Here is a 23,874-nt window from a genome sequence, read left to right as displayed (position 1 = left end):
AATTTGTAAAGATCTCAAAATAATGTCCAAAACACTTCCATATTCATTAATTTCTTTATTAAAATATGTCTTGTTTAAACAGACTGTATAGTCCATTTTTTTTTAGCAGGATCAATCTCCTTGGTGGTCAGTTCTGTTGCACTTGATCTCAACTAGGTTAACCTCAAATCACAAGCCTGTAAAACAAAAGGAAAAAAGTGTAGCATTAGCTGCATAGGTTCTTCTGAGAAACGAGTAAAGTAAGCAACATTGGACGGCCCTCTGAGCTTATAGTGACTGTGGGAGCTTCATAGAAGTATGCTCTTAGAGGCCTCAACCTTACCTTTGATCAGACTGATCCATGCCCCAATAAAAATCTCCAAACTCTGGGTCAGATCTGACCTTCTTGACCAAACTCGTGCTTACTTTCTTTTCTGTGTGGGTGGGGCTAAATTATGTCATCATACTGTATAAGCAATGCATTAAACACGAGTCCATTTAGAAGCATTCCAAATCTGGAGCAGATGTGATGATGCAGCAGGGAGATATGACTGCTTGTAAATTTAAGGGGAGCAGTTAAGTCAAAATGATTGTCTAAGTCAGCTGAGCATCAGCAAAAGATGAAAAATTATCTGAACCATAACTCCAAGTGTCATGATCTTGGCATTGATTGCTGAGTTAATTGCTCATTCCGTTCACCTGTTTAACTCTGCCCGGTTGCTCATCTGATCCACCTGCTTCTGCCTCTATTTATGGTAATTGCATCCAGCTATCATGGCCATTCTCACTGGCCAGTGGTGAGGGGGGGGTTTAGCATACCACAGTGTTTCTGATTTCCAGTTCCTGACCTGATGTGCCTCTTTTCCACTGAGCGTGCCTTTTCTTATCTGAGTGGTCTGCCTGAACTGTCTGTGGACTCTTGGAATCCTGAATTAGCCTGTTTCTGTTCTGATGATTACCCCGGACCAGGCTACGGACTCCTGGACCTCTGAACCTTCCTGTTCTGATCTGTTTCCCTGACCTGTCTAACAGAGCCAGAAGTATGACCATGCTTTATACAGACCTTCCTAAGAAAAATGAATGGAATGGGTAAGGTCAGTGTTTGAGGATGTGCATATGTCACTTACTGGACAGAGACAGGACACAAAATGTTTGATAAAGGTACAACTTGAGCGTAGAAGGTGGTGCACTTTTATATGGCTTGAGCACTACCACATGCTTTAATGCAGCAAATAGCTTTTGATAACTTCTGACCCCTGATACATTTAGTCTGTAGTGCTTAATTGTTTTTTTAAGGCTGGAGCTTAAAAGCCCTAGGAGGAGTTTACTCAGAGAAAACACAAATAAAAGAAACACTGGGATTCGAAGTTAGTAGCACTGCTATCTTTCAGCAAAAATGTTTTGGGTTTGATTCTTTCTGCATGGAGTTTGAATGTGCTTCCTGAGCATGCTTGGGTTCTTTCTGGGAACTCCAGCTTCCTCTCACAGTCGAAAAACATGACTGTTAGGTTAATTGGGGTCTCTAAATTCTCCTTAAGTGTGAGTGTGAATGGTTGTTTAACTGAATTGTATCAGTGACAATGTTAAGTTGTGTATGTGTTTATTCCAGAAACAATTAGCAATGCGTTATGTCTTTCTTTAATAGTATGTAACAGTTTTTATTTGCATGGTGTGATATGTGAGGGGTTGTGCTTGGCTGCTGCTTAGTTTTTGGTTTGGCTCAGCTGTGAATGCTAGGTCAGGGGCGGTGCGTGAGCATTTCTGATGTCATATTTGGAAGGTTTTTGCAGTTGATTGCCACTTATTTCCAGGAAAAAAATGGATGTTTGGTTTTGCATAATTTTCTTAGCTCTTGTAGTGTTTCTAGAAGTAATAGAGACCCAAATGGATGTTTTTACTTATATTTTTAGTGATTGCAGCATTTATAGTAGCAGTTTTTCAGATACATTTTTTTGTGTGTTTGCATGTTTTGGGCTTTGCATCATATATGCTTTTGCTGTTTGTTTCTTTGTTTACTGTGCATTTGCACCTGTCAGCCACCATAAATTTTAGTCACAGGAAAAGTATACAAAGCAGCATTAGGTGAAAACTGTTAAGGTTGATTTAGGGAACAAATTTTTATTTTCAATGTAAATATCACTTCAAACTCAATAAAGATTTTTTAAATGATCATTATTATCAATTTCAAGAACAGTCCTACATGGTTTAATCTTTGAGATTTTTAGTTATAAAAAAAAAAAAAAAGATTTCCTCACCATTTCTATTCCTTCTTCTCCAGACCACAACAGCTGCACTGACAAGGCCTGTTAAAAGCAGCAGAACTCCAGCAGTAAAAACAAAGTGTTTTTCAACTGAAGATCCTGAAACAACAATAAAATATCTCTTCAAAGAAAGGAAGGTTTGTGTTGTGAGTAATCTATAATTAGATATCCTTCTTAAATGATTAAAAACAGTGCTGCTAGTCAGAACAAACAACCAATGTAAAATCAAATAAGCAAATCTGCGTTTTCTTCTTTTAATCAAATCTGGATTTGTCTTGATCATGGCCCTGTCGAGTCTGGTGGTGATTTTATCCTCTAAACCAGAGAACTGAAAAAGGCAATCATATTGGTTCCAGTCTTGATCATTGATTGACGAAACGCTGAGGTCCACACTTATCTGAAAGGTCCCATCATTATTGAGGAGGATCTCTCCGTTCTCCACTCCTTCATGGATCTCCTCTCCATTTTTCCGCCAGTACAACATGGCTCTTTCAGGAAAGAAACCAGTAGCGTGGCAGGTGACCACTGGGGAGGAAATCTTCTGGAGGAGGGACACTGAAGGATGAACTGAACACACAATCCAAAGAAATATTTGTTGAAAATCTAATTAATGGCAGGTATTTTATAATATGCTGTAAGATTTATATTTCATTTATAGCATTAACCAGTAGAAATATGATTTTTTTTTGTATGGGTTATGTATTAAACAAGTTATCACTGTAACAGCTTATGTACAAGCAGTTGTTAATAAAATAGAAATAAAGGCTTTCTAAATACATTTAATCAAAAAATCTAAACAATATGTTTAGTCTGTTGAAATTTGACTTTCAATTCTTAAAGTGGGGACCATCACGTGTTAGGGACACAAAGATTTTTGTCCAAAGCAGCAGAATTGCGAGCTATTTCTGTACCTGTTTTCTGCAATGTATTTCTCCCATAATTCAAATAAAGCTGAAGGAAACGTTTGCATTCTTCTGTCAGTGCATACTTCCAAAACAGACTATCAGTGTCCCAGTTGTGTTTGGTGATGACAGTCTGATGTCTTGGGGTGACCCATGTCAAAGTATTCAGATCAAAACGCATGAGATCTTCACCATCATAACCATACTGGTTAAAAGCATCAAAGTCTTCGGTTTCATCATCCCAAAAACATCCATTCATTCTTTGATAAATATGGATACCTGAGAAGAATACATTAAGGAAATATGTGTGAGATATATATATGTGTATATATATGTATATATATATCTCAAGGAAATTCCTACATATACATATATACATGATATAAAACAGAAATTCTAAATTCATCAATTATTCGCAATTGTGAGAAAGTGTATTTTGATGAGAACAGAAGCTTAACATGTTTAAGGACTCATGACAGATTTTCTTTTGTTTTTGTCCTGTTTTGCCATTATAGCTCTGGGAATTGATGTCCTGGAACTAGATGATAGACCAACTGCTTTGCTTTCACAAGCAGACCATTATGAATGTTGCCATAAGATTGCGCTTGGTACTTACATATATATTATGAATTAAAAATGAGCGCTGAGAGGCAATACGCAAGAAGGAAAAGGTTTCATTTTACACTGCAGAGAAGAATGACACAAACTGCTAAACTGTAAGTGTGGCTCTGGCGGGATAGCTTCCCACCCCTGCTTATAAGGAGTCTCCACACACACGAATAATGAATCTTCCTAAGACAAACACTTTAGTTCATCAGGGACATCATTTCAATCAGATAAACATTTCAGACAACTGTTCTCCGTTCATCAAGAAACAGGACGTGAGAATGATAAGGACATGTTTATATACATTTCTCCCTTATCTAAACTACAGAAGAATACTGCTTCTTTTCACACTTCCGTCCTCTTCCTACATCTCAGCATAAAGAATGGAACAGTGTTACATTCATTTAATCAAGAAAAAGGCTAAAAGTCTAATAATCCATTTCACAATTTGAAACTTTATTAAAGATGATGTAGAGAACAAATAACAGAGATGGAAAGGGAGATGAGAAAAAGAGGATAAGAACTAAGTGGAGAGAGAAAGAGATAGAAAGGAAAAAGATGAAATTATGAAAAAAAAGAAACCAAAGCAGCAAAAATAGACACATAAGAAAAACAGAAATTTCTAGAAGTCTGCTTCCACACCTGTTTGAGATGAGAGGGAAAGAAAACAGAGAAAATAACAACAGCAAAAATAAGATGACATAAAACCAAAGTAAACATCAAAAAAGCTTACAGAGCAGCAGGTATCCCTTAGATAACCATGTCTGCGGAAAGCAAATCTATGGTGATTAAAAAATAGGGTGGTATATATCTGTATCTGTATATGTAGCGGCAGCTAAGTATTTTGTATTAGTGTGTATCCGTAAACACCTGAAACAAAACTTCCATGGTATGTATGCATGGGGATGGTCATGTATTAAGGATTTAAAAAGATCACTCATGACAGATCTACTTATGCTTCCTATTTTAGACTCTTCAGAAACATGGTACTCACCCTCCGACTGGTTAAAGCGTTGTTTTAGAGTTGTAATGGCTGCTTGGAAGATCAACCAGTTGTTGTGGCATTTATTTTTCAACCACTGTAGATGCTGGGGTTCACCCTCGAATAGTTTGTTTATCCAAGGTGTTCCTGGTTTTATGTCTGTACTGTTCTCACAAGAACCAATGTGAACTCCATCAACTATTGTATAGGCAAAAAATTCAGGGAGTTTGGAGCTTCCTGAGATACCACAAAGAACATACACCAGGGAATGTGGTTCTGTGGGAAGAGATGATATCAGTTATATCAGTTATATAGCTTTCTCTTATATTCTGTTTCCAAATGACTATGCTGCAACCATGGGGCTCAAATATTTAAACAGTATATATATATATATATATATATATATATATATATATATATATATATATATATATATATATATATATATATATACACACTCACCGGCCACTTTATTAGGGACACCTGTCCAACTGCTCGTTAACACTTAATTTCTAAGCAGCCAATCACATGGCTGCAACTCAGTGCATTTAGGCATGTAGACATGGTCAAGACAATCTCCTGCAGTTCAAACCGAGCATCAGTATGGGGAAGAAAGGTGATTTGAGTGACTTTGAACGTGGCATGATTGTTGGTGCCAGAAGGGCTGGTCTGAGTATTTCAGAAACTGCTGATCTACTGGGATTTTCACGCACAACCATCTCTAGGGTTTACAGAGAATGGTCCGAAAAAGAAAAAACATCCAGTGAGCGGCAGTTCTGTGGGCGGAAATGCCTTGTTGATGCCAGAGGTCAGAGGAGAATGGCCAGACTGGTTCTAGCTTATAGAAGGGCAACAGTGACTCAAATAACCACCCGTTACAACCAAGGTGGGCAGAAGAGCATCTCTGAACGCACAGTACGTCGAACTTTGAGGCAGATGGGCTACAGCAGCAGAAGACCACACCGGGTGCCACTCCTTTCAGCTAAGAACAGGAAACTGAGGCTACAATTTGCACAAGCTCATCGAAATTGGACAATAGAAGATTGGAAAAACGTTGCCTGGTCTGATGAGTCTCGATTTCTGCTGCGACATTCGGATGGTAGGGTCAGAATTTGGCGTCTACAACATGAAAGCATGGATCCCACCTGCCTTGTATCAACGGTTCAGGCTAGTGGTGGTGGTGTCATGGTGTGGGGAATATTTTCTTGGCACTCTTTGGGCCCCTTGGTACCAATTGAGCATTGTTGCAATGCCACAGCCTACCTGAGTATTGTTGCTGACCATGTCCATCCCTTTATGACCACAATGTACCCAACTTCTGATGGCTACTTTCAGCAGGATAATGCGCCATGTCATAAAGCTGGAATCATCTCAGACTGGTTTCTTGAACATGACAATGAGTTCACTGTACTCAAATGGCCTCCACAGTCACCAGATCTCAATCCAATAGAGCATCTTTGAGATGTGGTGGAACCGGAGATTCGCATCATGGATGTGCAGCCGACAAATCTGCGGCAACTGTGTGATGCCATCATGTCAATATGGACCAAACTCCCTGAGGAATGCTTCCAGCACCTTGTTGAATCTATGCCACGAAGAATTGAGGCAGTTCTGAAGGCAAAAGGGGATCCAACCCGTTACTAGCATGGGGTACCTAATAAAGTGGCTGGTAAGTATATATATATATATATACTTACCAGCCACTTTATTATATATATATATATATAAAGGTGATGATGCTAAGTGCAGTACATCACATTATACTGGGTGATACTAGATATGTAAATAGTTTTAATTTACAATCATAAATATAATCTTTTCTCCCTTTTTTCCTTATCTCAGCTATCCTTTTAGAGCTTTACTACATCTTTATTCTTTCGAAACTCTCCTGCTCTCTCCTGCTCTCTTCATTTTAGCGGCATACTGCATCTCTATGTTTTACATGACGAGAAGGATCAGTCCCTTTTGGTAAATGGAAACTGGGATTCGAAGTTAATGTTGTATTCAGTCACGACTTTTTGTTATTGCTGTGATGTTATTTCATAAAAGTTCATTTAAAACATGCTTAAATATTACAGCGGTGCAATTAGAGGGGTGGGCAACCAGCAGGGCCTCTCACTTGATGGATCCCTTGCTGGCTGGATGCCCCAAGCAGTTGCTATCTGGTAAGTCTGCCCGTGTTTCTTTTTCATAGTACAGTCTTATAAAAATGTTATCAGCTCTGTTTTTTTCCCCTGGGCACTAAAAAGTCCACCACTGACTAAAAACAAATATCGCTTCTTTCTCACAAATATGTATCCCAAGTCCATTATAGACTCTTAGGATTTATTCACACCTGCCACATTTGGTGCGCTTTAAAGTTGTGGCCTCTCATCCAGACAAAAACACAACACAGAGAACTACCAAATGGATTCTGTTTTGGTTCCGGAAAAGTGTGAATACAAACCCTCTTCAGTTTGACCCAAATGTAGAAAATATATATCCCTCTGAATTTAACAAGCCACTGTAGTGGTAAAGATCAAATCAAAATCATATCAATTCCATGCTGACTGCTCAGCCACACTGCTGCCAACAAACAATGGATCTTCTGTTTTTCTAAAAACATACACTACCGTTCAAACGTTTGGGGTCACATTGAAATGTCCTTATTTTTGAAGGAAAACACAGTACTTTTAAATGAAGATAACTTTAAACTATACTTAACTTTAAAGAAACACACTCTATACATTGCTAATGTGGTAAATGACTATTCTAGCTGCAAATGTCTGCAGCTAGAATAGTCTGGAGCACCACAAATGTGATTTTTATAGTATACAGAATTCCCTATAGTGTTTAATTAGAAATCAGCAGACTCTGGAGCAAATGTGTTGGCAGAAGGAAAAATAACACAAACACATTTCACCTTACCTGGAGAAGCAAAATGACATATGAGAAGAAACTTTAAAAAAATCTTCATCCTGTTTTTAGGTAGCCTAGATTGTGACATCTCTCTTGTGTTATGGATATGGAAAGCAGAAAATCTTCAGATACTGAAAACAAAGACAGAGGCAACATAAGCTTCCTGACCTTAGCAGGGTTACTGTTAATTTGCGCCTTTGCAGTTTTAGACATTTCGATTTTTGAAGTTTTGTACTGACATACCCAAATCATTGACTTCTTGGAGGGCATTTCATACCAGTATTTGATATTTGTGGTTCCATACCAACTATCAAAATCCTTGCGCTCAGCTACTTTCTCATAATAATAATAATAAAAAAATAGATAAGAACTTTAAAGATGATGCAACTACATTTGAATTTCTAATACAAACGTTTAGTATTTGTGTTTTTTTTTTTTTTTTTTTAATTCCCCATACCATTTACTTTTCAGTCAGAGGCCTCTTTTTATATGTGGCCTAAAAGAAATCACTGGGTCAAAGGGTCAGCTGTCACAGCAGAGATGCCCAGACTTCCCATTCCCCAGACACCTTCTCCAGCTCTTCTAGTGGAACCCCATGGAGTTCCAACTGTGCAAAGGCAGCTCATTTTTGCCGCTTTAACCCAGAATCTTATTCTTTTGAAATTAACCATAGATGAGTGTAGGAACGTAGAACTACCATTATATTGGGAGCAATGCCTTTTAGATCAGTGATCTGTTTGCTACAACAGACTGATGCAGCATTACCAACAACTAAAAGACCTGCTTCACACTTGGATGTGGAGTACCCTAGTCCATGCTGTAGCCCTTGGCAAGAGGGAGTCAGCAGCGCTTCACCGCATCTTCTACAAATACAGAGAGGAAATCCAACATTCTCCAAACCAGACGCCTGCCCACCATTGGCTGCACCTAGAAATCCTGTCCATAAAGAACATCAACAACACTGATGACTGAGGGAAGCCAAGTCCGAGTCCAATATGCACAGCAAACATATCCAGCCTAATGCCATCAATGAGAACCAGACCCCTGCTCTGCTTGTACAGAAACCATATGAGGCCACCAACTTCATACAAAATTTTAGTCAACACACACTAAACCCATGATACCTGAATTACCTGATTAAATCAGTTTGTAGGTATTTGAGTTTTACTGAAATACCAATAAACTGTTACTCAAATGCAGTGGTGTTTGCTTTTGACACTTCTTTACTGTGCTTAAGCAGAAACTTTGGCTAGCTATACGTTACTGGAGTAATTTTTTTCTTAGACAACCTTTTACTTCTACTCCTTAAATTTTTTTTGGGGGGGGATTTAATTATTACACCTTACATTTCACAATAAGACTTGTTATTTTTGTTTTATTGAAGCTCATTCACATTATGGCTTGTTGGTATTTAGACATTTTTTAAACCATTTAAATAATTTGTTCCATCCAGACAAATTATTTCTTTGTGCTTGGATTTGGTGCTAAACCAACTTGTTGTTCACCATGCACCAAATTAAATCATTAAAATGAGTCAAAGTTAAATTTGACACTGTTACCTTTAGCAATAAAACTAAGAAAATTAAGTATGAGGAAGTTATCCAGAATTGTAAAAAAAAACTCCTTTAGTAGGGTAGTGCAGTAAAAAGTATAGGGTTTAAAGTCCTTAAAAAGTTCCCTGCATTACTTTTATGTTACTTGAGTAAGAAACAATAATACTTTTGACTCCTCTGCACAAATACAAGAAAAAAGGACAGAACATTGTTAAATATTAACTTTAAATAAGTAACTTAGTTACATTTAATGAGCAAAAGAAAGTGCTGCAAGTCCTTTTTATTACGAGAAAGAGGAGACGATCTTTTAACTATTATGTGTCTTTTCTTAAAAACAAATATAAACGTACAGCACAAAAATGTAACATGTCAATTAATCAAAGATAAATTGTTCATGTATATTGAGCAAATTTACAACACATCCTTTAAACCACCTTACCTATTATATACAGCTTTGGAAGGCATCGTGTGTTTTTAATGGGAGACATTGAAAATTTCCAATGTGCTTCTGGAGAAATGTTAAATGTAGCAAAGCAAAATACTTAAATCACAACCTACTCAAGTAAACATTTACCTTTTGTAAAAAAAAAAAAAAAAAAAAAAAAAACAGATTATAGTAAATTGTACATCATACACTTTTCATCCCTTTATTTGTTCTTTTTCATCTTGAACTCAAACATAACAGTAGAGGAAATTAATCGTTTCAGCAATGGGTTTTAAAACGAATGACGTTCTTTAACTAAAACACGTTTAGAAAATCTTGATTGTTTTAAGTTCACACTCACCTGTTGGGTGACGTTGACTTTAAAGTTGAAATACTTGATTGTGGCTGAAAATGAAAGACATTATTTTCAAAGAACCATAACTGCATCAGGTCAAAGTTCTCCTTTAAAAATATGTAAACCATTATAGTCATTTAAGCAATAAAAGAACAGTTTTAAATCCCACTACATACGTAGGGAGGTGAGGCTAAGAAATGAAGTCATGTTGACATCTTGTCCAGTAGAAAACATAAACATGGTTAATGAGATTGAGCTAGATTTGACAATAAGCTGTGGTCACAGCTTTTACATATTTAAATCACAAAATATAGTCGAGCTAAAACCACGTCTGTCTTAGTTAATCAGATGCAATGCATTTAGAGCTATAACTGGCAATCATCTATAAAAGTCTGACTGGCAGAATGCCTTTTAACTTATAAGACAAATGTCGGTACATTTCTAAAACAGAACATCTTGCCAACTGCTTTGGTTAAATTTCATTTTTCAGTGATATAAAATAATGTCTACTCATTTCAAAAACACCAAATAAAGAATCTCAATGACACATTTCTTTAGGATTTTAGATATTTAATAAGGCTAAGACAACTGTTAAAATCAACTTGTAATAATATTTAGTCAAATTAAAATAACTGTCTATATAACTGTTTTAGATTTTTACATTGCCTTTGAATAACTGTAAAAATGCTTTGGTAAAAGGCAGTTAACAGTTGTTTAAGCGATCAGTGGCAGGGGCTATAAATTCAAAATAAACGAATACTAATGTATCACACCAGTATATTTATACAAATGCCAACAACAAAAAACATTATAAAAACTCTTAAAAAAAACAAAAACATAATATGATGTACATATTAACTTTTTGTACATACATTTTGCACTTCTATCATTAAGAGAAGCAAATTTCTAAACGAGTCTATGGTGGAAGTCAGGGATGGTTTTGGGGTTAGTTTCTTCTCCATAGAGAGCATGGCCAGGGCATTGAGACAATCCTGTGACATTGTTTTTCCGAGGAGGGTCTTTATCCTCTTCAGTGTTGAGAAGCACCTCTCAGATTCAGCTGTGGTCATGGTAGTTATGATGAGGATCTGCTTGTTCAGGCTTATCCACTGCTTGTACGAAAAAAGTCATATACTATAATTGTAATAAAAAAAAAAGTGTCTGATGAGGAAACACTTATTGAATGACTTTAGACTGATGGAGCAGCAAACTCCAAGTGGAAGGCCTTCATGTCCATTTCTATGTTGTTCCCCTCCATCTATTGAGACTTGAGACTGATTCAGATTATGTAGTAGACAATGTAGTAGGCACCAATAAAGAAACAAATTCTAAGTTTTGTGGGGACAGCAAACAATATAAAATGTTAATTTATTTATTCATCCTTTTAAACAAAGATCCTAAAGTCAGTGGTTGAAGAATATGTCGCCTATGTGATGTGGTAAGAATACGGTGACCAGATTTCTGAAATCCAAATGTAGATAAAAATACATATATGTTATAAAAATTAAAATAGGAAACAGGGACAGTGATGTTTTCACTCATTCTTAAATATTTATTAATACTGAAACAACAAAAATCAATTGTAAAATCCAGGAATTTGCCACTACTATTTCCTAAGATCAATCTATCAACAGTGTTTATTGGTGCCATCTGGTAATTTAGTCTTCTCTATCTTCTTCCCTCTCCATCTTCTTTTCTTTCTAGGTGTTTTTTGCCGGCTCTCTGTTTCATTCTTCTTGTCGGGTTAAGTGGAGGTTTGAGAGGAGGACCCAAATGCAGAGACTGAAGCTGAAGGTGGTTTCTTGCAATTTTAATACAAAAAATGGCAACAGAAGCAAAGTCCAACCTAACAAAATGCAGAAAAACCTAAATCCGGGAGATATTGGGGAAAACTCATAAGGGACAAAGAAATGATGACGACGAACCAGCAAAAAGTGACTGAGCAGGAGGTGTATAAATGGGAAACAGAAAATTAAGACCAGGCTAATCAGAAGATCGGGAGCAGGTGTGGATAGAGGAATCTATGGGAAAGGAGACTGACACAAGCCGGCAACAGAGGGCAAACAAGAAATACCTAAGAATTAAGATACAATAAAAAATAACAAGAATAACACAAAATGGAAATAAAACAATGAAAACTCAGAGAGAAAAATAAAACCAAACCTATGACACTTCTAAGTAGATTTTTCTTCCTTCCTTTCAACTAATCTTTCCATGATTGTCCCCATTTTCCCTTCTCTTTTTCAATCTTCTATCAGTCCTATAATATTCTTCCTCTCCTCTCCTCTCAATCTCAATCTTATCTAAAACAGGGACATAATACAATCAAAATTCATTCCCAACACATATAATCTCATCATACATATTATGATTGTTGTGATGATGGTGATTATTATTATTATTTAACCTGATTAAATGCTAAAAAGGCTAATCACCACAATATTTGGAGCTACAAGTGAAAACATCATAACAAATGAACATCAAACAGGCAGTTATCTCTTCCTCTATCATTTTCATATCATGCAGATCTTGTCTCATTCAGTTTTCCTTTTACTTTTTACTTTATTTTTATAAAGAGGAATTTTACTATATCTAAACTGAGTGGTAGAAAAGTAGAACTAAGCCTGGAAGTCTATGTTCATATAGCAAAACCATAAAACAGCAAAACAACGTACAACTCTACTTACAATAACTATCTGAAGATATAAAGTAAAGTGGTACGCTCTGCTCCTAATATATACGTTAACAGCTGCTTATCAGCTAGCTACCATCTGTTTCTGTGTGAAGCATGCTCACATTCTCTTTCTACCATAATAACAGACTACACACAAAATTACCCCCCTCATTCATAAAACGGTAAAATCGGGGGCAGCTTTAGCTGGGGACAGGTGGTCCAAAACGGGGACTATCCCTGGAAATCGGGGACGTCGTTAAGTTTAGTTACAACCCTAGTCATCCTGGTGTCCTTTATATCATAAGCCTGAAAAAAAGTAGAGAGATTGAAGAATTAGCCACAGAAATTGTGCTGGAAAAAGTAAGAGGATAATTCAGAGCTCTATTTATTACAACATGTAACTCAAGACCAGGATCAGCAACACTGCCACAAACCTTCACAATACAACTACTGGTATGGTGGCAGTGTGTGTTACTAACCTTCTGAGGACCAACGGGTATTTTGGGGACCAAAGGCTGGTCCTAATGGTGTGAACCCCCATTTTTAACCATGGAGAGTCAGTTTAGGGTATGATGTGAATTAACTTTAGGCTAAGGTTAGGGGTAGGAATATACTGATAATTGTTAAGGTAAAAGTCAGGGTTTGGTGTGAATGCAGTAACTAAACTGAATGTAAGTCAATGTATGGATAGAAATACAAACTTGTGTGTGTGTGTGGGCAGAGGGGGGACAGAGAGACAGGCAGATATAAGAGGGAGACTCAACAGATAAAACTCACAAATAAAAAAGTGCAAGAAAATTGTTCTTCTCTGGGGATTATTAACATACCTTATTTACCACAGTTGACAGGTTAATTAACCCCTGTATGACTGTAGCATCTGATCTCCACTCTACCATGGTCTTCAATGTTTGCTACGTTGAAAGCCTAAAGACACAAGCCTAGTAAACTAGCCCTACATGCCAGCGGACAAAATAATTTTTGCCTGCGAGTTTGGTCTAGCCTCAATCAATGCCCCAGGCCCTAAAACTGGCAGGCCAATCACAACGCAGAGATGTGCTTTGAATTTCTGGATGCAAAGAGGGCGGGGTTTTGAGGGCGGGACGACAAAGCTGCGCAATGCTGAAGAAAGCACAACAAGAAGGATAGCAACAATGAATGAATAGTTCTCCTTTGACTCAGCTTCGGAATCAGTTTAGGAAAGATTAGACTTGGGGTTTTCGTTGAAACGTGAGCAGGAAGAGGCCCTTTGCTTATTCATTTTTTTCGCCGCTTTACCCACAGCACTCACCAGCTTACCCACTCCCTCACAAGCTTTCTGTCACGCTTACAGTTAGTTGCGCTCATTACTAAATTACACATTTAATTCCACATTTAGTCTGGTTTATCATGCTATAAAGATACCCTAAAGATTAGAGGGGCTTTCTGAAAAATGTCCAGTACCAAAGTTGTCTACAACTGAAGCTGATTTTTATTGTTTCCCAATTTCACCAAATAAACTACAACAACCTATGATGCATTATAGCCCAAATAAAATCTTCCTCCTATTGCTTTGATTTTTTTACCCACAGCTTTCTTTAGAACAGCTCTTTCTGTGCAACACATTCTCTTACTCAACTTGTAAAAAGGCATAGCCTTGATCATAAGCCCCTTCATATCAGATACTGAAAGGATAGGTTTACCCCCCATGCAGCATGCACCTCAGTTTGCAGTAATTGTTTCACATTAAGCACGTGACCTGCAACAAAAATTGTTGTCTATAAAGTTATTGCTGGTAGCTTTAGGAGTGTATGGTAACATATAAACTAGTGTTTGTAAAGGTGTAGGGGTTAGGGTGAGGGATGGGTTGCAGTTAGTTTATAAGCCTTCAGTTCATAGATAATTTTTGCAGGTTCCTGTCACAAACTCTCATATACCCTGCATGTCAATAAATGACAAGTCAATAAATGACAATGTCATATTGTGGTAGACCTACTGCCAATTTTAAACATTACACAACAAACACGTTAGAGTGAGGCTACTTTGGCATGTCATGACGTCTAATTTAACTCAAATTATTAACACATCCTGAAAAAACAATTATCAAACTGCTGTTAGGGACATGGACAAGCTGCTACTGCAGAACTAAAGGCTTCTCTCAAACCTCCTGTTCATCAATGAGATTTCTGACAAAATACTGTATCAGCAATTACCTTCCTAACAATGGAAGTCACTTGTTCCACTTATCTGGGTATAGCATACCTTCAGAGGCTCATAAGAGAGCAGCAAAGTCTCAGCAAGAACTTGAAAAACAAATAATCCCCACCCCCCCACCAAAAAAATAAAAAATCAGCTAAAGTGAATCCAGAATACTGCTGCCCATGTCTTCACTAAAACTAAGACAGTTGAGAACATTCTTCCAGGTCCACAGTCTTTCCAACGGCTCCCCATATCTTTAGGAATCAACTTTACAATATTTCTGTTCAATAAATCATTGAATATAAAGATAAACTTGCCTTAGCTAAAAATAAATTTACTCACCATGTCTGTTCCTTATCCTCCATACCAACAGAGTTGCACTGACGATGATTAAAAGCAAAAGAAAAACACCAGCTGTGATAAACAAGTATTTTCCAAATGACGAACCTGGAATCACAACAAAATATGTCTCCGAAAAATTGAAGTTATTTTATTAGTAAATCATCAGCCATTAGAAACACTCTTTAAATTAGTATTAGATGATGGAAGTAGGCAGAAACAACCACCGGTTAACTACGAGTTGCTTACAGCTGACAAGCAGTATAATCATAAAGCTATGCATTTCTTGTTAAAAATACCTTGATTTGTCTTGATAATGGCTCCATCCAGTCTGGTTGTGACGTTATCTTATTTACTGGAGAACTGAAATAGGCAGTCATATCTTTTCCAGTCTTCATCCTTGATTGATGCAATATTGAGATCCACTGTCATCTGGAAGGTCCCATCTGTGTTGGGGAGGATCTCTCCTCTCTCCACACCTTCATGGAGCTCCTGCCCATCTTTTCTCCAGAACACTGAGGCTCTTTCAGGATAGAAACCAGTGGCATGTCATGTAACCACCGAGGTTGGATTCTTCTGCAGGAGAGACACTGAGGGATAAACTACAGACACAAGTCAAAGGAAATGTTTGGTTAAAAAAAACATCTGAGGTTAGAGAGATTCCTTAAATTCTACACGGAATAGTACACGTCTAACAATTTAAAGATGTTTGAGTTATTTGATAACATAGTCGCTATAAAATATTAGATTTCATAAGTTAAAAAGGTTATGATTATAACAGCTGCAGTGGGGACAGTTTTTAATGAACGGACAGAAATTAAGAAAACAAAACGAAAAAACAACAATTTTTAGGAAATGTTAAGTCTGTTTTTTTTAAAACTTAATAAACGTATCAAATAAACCTCTGAAAAGACAAAAAAATATTATTAGACAGTTAATGAAGGGTTAGATTTAGTCATAATGAGTAAAGGTCAAAACTCTCAGGGTGGGATGTACAATAAATGCATTAACGTCGACTCTGGTGTTTTAACATGCAGTTAACCAGTTTCAGGGTTCGTACACCTTTTCCAAACTCAAAATCCAGCACTTTTCAAGCACTTTCAAGTCCACATATAGTTCACTGATGATGAAGACGACGGACACGTCCCCCCCCCCCCCCCCCACACACACACACACGTCTCCTCGGATGATCAAAGAAAATTACTCCTCTGCCATGGCGTAGTAATATAACCAACCAGAGTGTCGCCATTCAGTATTATCAGCCGTAGAGTTATCAATGTTTTAAGGTCTGGCAATGAATTAAAACTTTGTTTTTTTTTTGGAACATTGGCCAGGCGGTAGTGTGAGTTTGGCCAAGATAGTACTGCAGGAAACACTGCAATACTTACATTACATTATCACACCGTACTATTAGTCACTATGACTTACCCTTCATGTGACTCGAGAGCGCAGACTCGCCCATTTACAAGAGGCAACTCGTGGGGTTTGTCCCCGTTTAATCCATAATTTGTATTTTTCATCTTCCAGACAACGTTCATTGAAACGAATACCTCCCGGCATGGTGCAGGGGTGGTTTTATGGGGGCGGAGTCCCACATGGAAATAGACTGGCAGATCGCAGTCACACATAAGCGAGCAGGTTTCATTTTCGGGCTCTCCATCTTATTTCTCCATTTAATAAACACACGATTCAGTTAGATTGGTATTTGTTGCGAAAGAAATAGTTACAATTTCAAGCATTTTCAAGCATTTCATCCAAAATATAAGCACTTTTCAAACCTTGATAACACAACGTCTAAATTCAAGCATTTTCAAGGATTTCCAGCACCCGTACGAACCCTGCAGTTTTTATATGCTTAATTCTAACATTAGGACCTAAAAAAAAATGTTTGCATTAGTGGTCTTTAAATTTAAAGTTTCCTGACAGGAAGTGGGGTTTAAACATGGGTCTTGCCCTGACATACTATGACATATTCAAGAGACAAAGAAGTTGGTTTCGGGGTTAAACAAAAACATTATCTATTGTTATACCTGCTTTTTGCAAAGAACTTCTGCTGTATCTTAAATACAGCTGAAGAAAACTTTTGCAATCTTCTGCTAGTGCATGCCTCCTGTTAGAGTGATAACTATCCTGTGTTTCAACCAGAAGGGTCATAAACTTTTATGACCTCCTGTAGGTCATGAGGCAGAATCACACGGATGTGTGACTTCCATCCAGCCAGTTGGTCAATTCACACCATCTTGTTACCTGCATCCTCTCAGACAATCATTATTGGGTCTTCTGTTTTAGGCCCGCCTGTTTGATGTTGTAAACTGTTAATAAAAGGCTTTGCCATGAAGGGATCGGTGTGAGAAGGTGCTGGTTTTCCAGCCAGCATTCTTCTCTCCACCCGGCACACGCTGACGTCACAAAACCTGGTCTCTGTGTTGATCATTTTCCTTTTAATCTTTTAAACTCACATTTCTCTGGATTAAAAACCCAACATTTTTGGTGCTGAAACTCCGGGAGTCAAGATCCAATTGTCCAGGACCGTGCGGGACCAAGGCCAAGAAACTGTCAACAGCCGTCCACCCTTTGCCGGACGGAGCCAATAGGTTGGTCCAGCCCTGCCCTGGACATCCTGGTGACGACTCAAGCTGAGGACTGATCTGCACAGAAACGGTACGCCTAAGGTTTTTTATTAAAAGCTGGTCTGGGACCATGTGAAAGCTATAACTAGTTGTAGTCGCTAGAATATTTGACAAACAGGGTTTGTTGTGGGAGATCTGGGATCGGTATTCTATGCATTTTGGGTCAGGGACCCTCTGTGTGAAAGCTATAACTAGTTGTAGTCGCTAGAATATTTGACAAACAGGGTTTGTTGTGGGAGATCTGGGATCGGTATTCTATGCGTTTAGGTCTGGGACCCTCTGTGTGAAAGCTATAACTAGTTGTAGTCACTAGAATATTTGACAAACAGGGTTTGTTGTGATAGATCTGGGATCGGTATTCTGTGCATTCGAGTCTGGGACTCTATGTTGGTTAAAAAATAAAAAATATTAGGCCTTAGGTGTGTGTGACTGTGTGAAAGTGTGTGAGGAAACAATCGAACCACTGTGTACTGGACTAAATTCTTTAAAAATGGGACAAGGCAGTAGTAAGAAGGAAATGCCAGATGATGTTAGATGGATGGTGGCATGTTGTGGTGGTGACCCAGAGTTTGCCAGAAAGTGGATTGAGAAGGAGGGCTGGGATGGAAAGTTGAGAGTTGAGCCGCTGACAAAGATTCAGCAGAAGGTGGAGATGAAGTTGGTGTATAAATCAAAAAGAAAACAAGCTAAATACAGAAAAGAATTAGAAGAGTTAAATAAGTGGATTATGCAAGCAAAAAATAGGGAAAGCCAAATACAACAGAAGAAGGATAGAAAGACAGCTACAATTGCTGCTGTAAAAGTTAAAGCTGATGAAGAAACTGTTGTATCCCGTATGCTTCCTCAATATCCTGACCCTAATCAAATTCAAGAGGGTGATGGGGTTCAAGCAGTGGCATCAGCTGCGCAGGAAGGTGGAGATAAACCCCATCACGGTGAATATGAACACAGCCATGCCACTGTTCCTCCTCCAGTAGCCCCACCATCGTGTGGTGATATTGGAGGAGCAGGAGCAGGCCCCCTGTCCGTGTCGTCCTCTGTGGATGGTATGGAACTCAGTGCCGCTGACCCTTGTGAGCATGAATTAAGAAAATCAGGGGGGGATGTGAAGCTTGATTCGAAGTGTTACAGGGATGATTATCAAGTGGAGGCTTGTGGAAGGGGCCCATCTGCCCCTATTCATCCAAGATTGGCTGAATTAAAAAAACAAGAACAGGACCAAGATCCTGGGGAGGGAGCATGTGCTTTTCCGGTGTTGGAGGTGGCCAACCCTCATTGTGGTCAACACACGGGACCCCAAGATGGTGACCCACTGGATTGTGGACCCACTGTTCTTGTGTGTGGGCCATGGACAGATGCAGAGATGCGGACTGCCTGTCGAGGTTTACCTCCAGCCAGACAGAACCCAGTTAAATGGTTCGAGGATGTTAAAAATAGATTGAGAAAATTCATGGCAGAAACAGGAAAGCCATGGGCAGAAAACGAACAAGATGACATTGACCCGCTAACTAAGTGGATGCTGAAGCTTTTCAGCGACAAAACTGTTCGGAAAACATGTAATCTGCCTAGTGCTCCTTTTGTTTCCCCACAGGAAGGCCTGGAGCCTGGAGACCAAGTGCTGATTAAAATCATCAAAAGGAAAACTTGGAAAGCTCCGAGGTGGGAAGGACCCTACATAGTGCAACTAACAACCCCCACTGCCGTGAAAACCCAGGAGAGAGACACTTGGATCCACCAGAGTCATTGTAAACTGATTAAAAACTTTTCACAGCAAAAAAGCCCAGTTACTTTCACAGGGACCCCACGACTAAGGTATAGATCTGTGGTGAAGTCCAGCTTCAAAGGGGTTTGGTTTTTTTAGGACCACTCGTCTCAACGCTGGTGAAAAAAACAACCTAACCCAGTCTTTTAGAGTCCGGTTAGTGGGTGTTTCCTTGGACGGACTGGCAAAGATCTGAAAAACCAAAGTGGTTATGCTGCCCGGTGATGACTGTTGGACTGGTGTTCCTAGGAACTCAAAGTGACTGTCTGAAACAAAGGAAGAGCAGGATGATTTTTGATGGATCCACAGCAAGTCATCCTACAGTGCCAAGATGTGGTGGCAACATGCAAAACATGTTGCTGAAGATTTGAACAAAACAGACTGTTATGTTTGTACTCATATTCCTACTCCTATGAATAAAATATGAATTGAAAGATGCTGATGTTTTTATGTATAAGAGGAGGGAAATGTTAGAGTGATAACTATCCTGTGTTTCAACCAGAAGGGTCATAAACTTTTATGACCTCCTGTAGGTCATGAGGCAGAATCACACGGATGTGTGACTTCCATCCAGCCAGTTGGTCAATTCACACCATCTTGTTACCTGCATCCTCTCAGACAATCATTATTGGGTCTGCTGTTTTAGGCCCGCCTGTTTGATGTTGTAAACTGTTAATAAAAGGCTTTGCCATGAAGGGATCTGTGGGAGAAGGTGATGGCTTTCCAAGCCAGCATTTTCTCTCCACCCGGCACACACTGACGTCACAAAACCCTGTCTCTGTGTTGATCATTTCCTTTTAATCTTTTAAACTCACATTTCTCTGGATTAAAAACCCAACACTCTCCTCTGGAGTGAGCCTAGTGTGTCCCACCTGCATAGGTTCAAAATCCCTTTCCCCCGAATGAGAGGCTTGAACGGGCAATGGTAGAGATTGGGACTTAGACCTCTGAGTGGGCATCTGCTCTGTAGAGGGAGAACAAACAGTCACATTAAGAGAGGCAGGAGAGAAATTGCTCAGCTTCTTAGAACTGTTTCTGGTTCGAATCCTATTATCAAGCCTAATGGAAAGGCGAATTAAATCTTCGAGGGAAGCTGGTTCGTCGAGGGTTGCTAGTTCATCTTTAATCTGTTCGTTTAATGCCATGAAGAAGGCTCCCTTCAAGGCGCTTTGGTTCCATCCGGAAGCTGCCGCCTTAACCCGGAAGTTTATTGAAAAATCTGCCACCGATGAATTTCCTTGTTTAAGGCTGAAAAGAGCTCTGGAATCAATAGTTTGGTCAGTTTCCTGGTTGAAAACCTGGGTAAATTCAGCAATGAAGTCAGAAAAATGGCAATTTAAACTGTCGTCCGTGGCAAATCTTGCCTGAGCCCATTCCAAGGCTCTTCCTGTTAACTGAGAAAGAATGAACGTTATCTTCTTGTGATCTGTGGAAAAGCTACCAGGAGAGTTCTGAAATATCAACCGACACTGGAATAAAAATCCTTTGCAATCTTTCATGTTACCGGAGAATTTCTCAGGAAGACTAGGACGGAACTCTGATGACGTCACAGGTTGTGACCTCGGGGGAGGGACTGGACCCGGAAATGGTTGCTGAACAGACGCAGCATTAGCGCTGTTGAAGTAATTTACAAAACCTTGGATTGCTTGATTCTGTCTTTCAATGTGGGTGTTTAACTCACGTAGAGCCAGGCCATGTCCATGGATTTGGGCAGCCTGTTCCTCTAATCGACGGAGTTGGTGAACTGCTGGGCCTTGAGTTTGGCCGCAGTGTTCTGTCATGATGGGTTCTCAAATGGAGACCCAATTATGCAGAACACCACTTGACGGACACAAGGATGAAAGTTTAACACGTTTATTATGCACAACACACAGAATGTACTGAAGACAGGTTCGGGCCTGGGTTCTGGTTTCACCGGAGTCTGCGTGAGAGACCGAGCGGTTAAGGACTGCTGACTGGATTTGATTACCAAGTGAGCTCTGATTGTACCTTGAGGGTTCTTGAGGTTCTCTTTGGGGAGAGTCACTGTTGGTTCTGGAGAGGTGTTTATCAGCAGAGTCCGTTTGCTGCTTCAGCGTCTCACGTCTAGCTTGAACAGACCTTAGCTTTGGTTTCCCAGCTCTGGTCCAGAGCTGCTTGGAGGTTCTCAGAGAATCTTCAGGGTTTGGCTCAGAGGGTCGGCTCGGCAGGTTAGCTCTTCCTGAGCTTTCACGGATGAGACACGGGTTTCCTGGAAACACAGAGATAGTGGTTAGAATCCAACCTGGATTCAAAGTCATGGAGATACTCAAAGATCTAGGCTTTAGCGCTGACCAACTGGAACAACACTGCGGCGTTGAGGCAAGGTCTGAAGACAGCTTATATAGTGGATCCTCTGATGATCTTGACGAGCTGCAGCTGTGCAGGAGGCTCCCTCAGAGGATCCACGGCGGACTCTGCTGGAGAAAGATGGGATTTCTCCAGCTCCCAACACCAAAGGCAATATTTTGCATAGTTGACTTTGGAAGATGTAAAAAAGCATGACTTAGAGCATTTAAACAATACTTTAATCATACATATTATATATGTTTGTGTAAATAAATATTTTTAAACCAAGAGTAATTTGCTTCATCACTTTTTAATCATAACACTCAGAGTAACATTAAGACTCTTTCACTTTTAAACGCTTAGCCTCAATGTTTCTTTTATCCTATCATTAGCAGCTGCTAAGTTATTGTTTTTTTTTAACCTAATCATGTTTTAGATTTGTTCATTAAATGTTTTTCATTATTTATCAATTTCAACTTACTTTGATACATATTATATCCTTTGTGCTATATCTATACACTCTACCTGCAAATGATTGTTTGAGAAATAAATTTGTTCTCAGTCTGTGAACCACTTGAGATAGGCTTGGCGTCCCTCCTAACAGTAAGTCTACCTCTGCCACTACTGCTCCTTCCTAACCCATTTTTAAAGCAACATCAGCCAGAAGCCACTAAATGTTTTTAGCAGGGCTGTGATTGTAAGCATTGTGGTTGGATTTGCACAAAACATTTTCTGATCTGAAGGACAGAAAATGAGCCTCTAGAAATGAATGGGGTATGTGCTAAAAGTTTTAAGGGTCAGAATATAAAATGCAATGTTTCAACCAGAAAGTTTTAACATTGTAGGTTAATGTAGGTATCAATTCTAAATTGTTAACCACAGTTATAAGAAATACGTTTGGAGTAATGATCAGATGGAGTGCTTTCACTTTTCGTTGTAAGAACAAGAAATGTATATATCTTTCAACTGGCTTTTTATGTAGGCCTAATTTAGAACGGTGTGTATCAATTTGTTAAATACACATCTATTTTTCCATGATTATATGCTGAAATAGAGTTCATAAGTTTGATGCTGTCAGTCCACAGACACTAGAATGTCTATAATAAAATGTCACTAGAAACTCTGAGCAGTTTCTGTAAAGTTATGCTTGCAGAAAACAGACTAAAACGCATAAAAAAAAATCATCAGTTCTCTAAAAAGGATGTTAATTGTTCAGGGACAACCTTCTTTGAAACTCTGGACAGGAATCTAAGTTTTATACTGTATGGGTCTGTTTTTAAGATAAGTCCCGATCATGTTATTTAAGAAGAGGTTTGAAAAAAGTATGTTTAAAAAGGTTTTGAGATACATCAGAGGAGAATGAAACATACTGGTTTTGTAGCCCATAGACCAATGGAATCAAACCTTTTCACCTCTGCAACGTTGAGCATCAGAAGGACAAAAATATTGCTTCATTCTTGTTACCTAAGCTGAGATATCAACCTGTGTTTAATTATTAATAAAGACTACATAGAAGGTGCAGACTTAAAAACCAAGTCACAAAAATATGCTTGGAAATTTTGCTTCAATATCCTACAGTTTGCAACAGAAAATTCATTTATATCTGATTTACAAAAAACTGATGTGTTTTTTCTTATTCAAAATTATCAGCTTACAGTAGTAGTTTTTTATCAAAAAAATTAAAAACAAAATCAGTTCCCTGAGGTGGAATCTACACAGGTGTTTTATTTATTTTTGACAAAGTATCTTCATATGTTGAGTATAGTCTTTAATCCTGGGACATGTCTAGGAAATGATAATGACAAAATTTCCATAAGATGTTAGTTGCAAACATGTGACATCAGCTATCCTGCCTGTCCTAGGCTTCCCCCTGGTGTACAACTGAATAAATTAATAGCAGAGGAAGAGAATGAAGGGCTGCATGGTGCTGCATTTGCAGCACCATGCAGCCCTGGCCTTATCCAAACCTGATGGAATAAGCGAGGGAGGGATGGATGGTGGCTTAATGGCTTGGTTGCATCTACCTA

General features: G+C 38.7%; 1 protein-coding gene and 1 pseudogene across 3 annotated transcripts; both read right to left on the bottom strand.

Moving 5' to 3' along the window:
* Positions 1–105: 105 nt before the first annotated feature.
* Positions 106–10,062, bottom strand: LOC119795007 (major histocompatibility complex class I-related gene protein-like). 3 transcript variants are annotated; one of them, XM_038302804.1, is made up of 7 exons: positions 9,967–10,062; positions 7,638–7,759; positions 4,743–5,006; positions 3,152–3,421; positions 2,505–2,807; positions 2,235–2,339; positions 106–176 (listed from the first exon to the last, which is right to left on the bottom strand). In XM_038302804.1, exons 2-7 carry the CDS (start codon positions 7,714–7,716, stop codon positions 169–171), a joined length of 1,029 nt encoding a protein of 342 aa, XP_038158732.1. In that variant the 5' UTR covers positions 7,717–7,759; positions 9,967–10,062; the 3' UTR covers positions 106–168. The 3 variants fall into 3 exon arrangements, with proteins under 3 accessions (XP_038158732.1, XP_038158730.1, XP_038158733.1); XM_038302802.1 differs by having other exon boundaries at positions 2,235–2,344; positions 2,510–2,807; XM_038302805.1 differs by having other exon boundaries at positions 2,235–2,344; positions 2,510–2,807; positions 3,335–3,421.
* Positions 10,063–12,123: 2,061 nt separating this feature from the next.
* LOC119795101 lies at positions 12,124–17,401 on the bottom strand (annotated as a pseudogene).
* Positions 17,402–23,874: the final 6,473 nt, after the last annotated feature.

This window comes from Cyprinodon tularosa, unplaced genomic scaffold, assembly GCF_016077235.1.
Source record: "Cyprinodon tularosa strain WSP-4 unplaced genomic scaffold, ASM1607723v1 ctg5, whole genome shotgun sequence".
Classification (NCBI taxonomy): Eukaryota; Metazoa; Chordata; class Actinopteri; order Cyprinodontiformes; family Cyprinodontidae; genus Cyprinodon; species Cyprinodon tularosa.
Note: the sequence above shows the minus strand (reverse complement) of the source record. Positions and strands in the feature narration are given on the sequence as shown.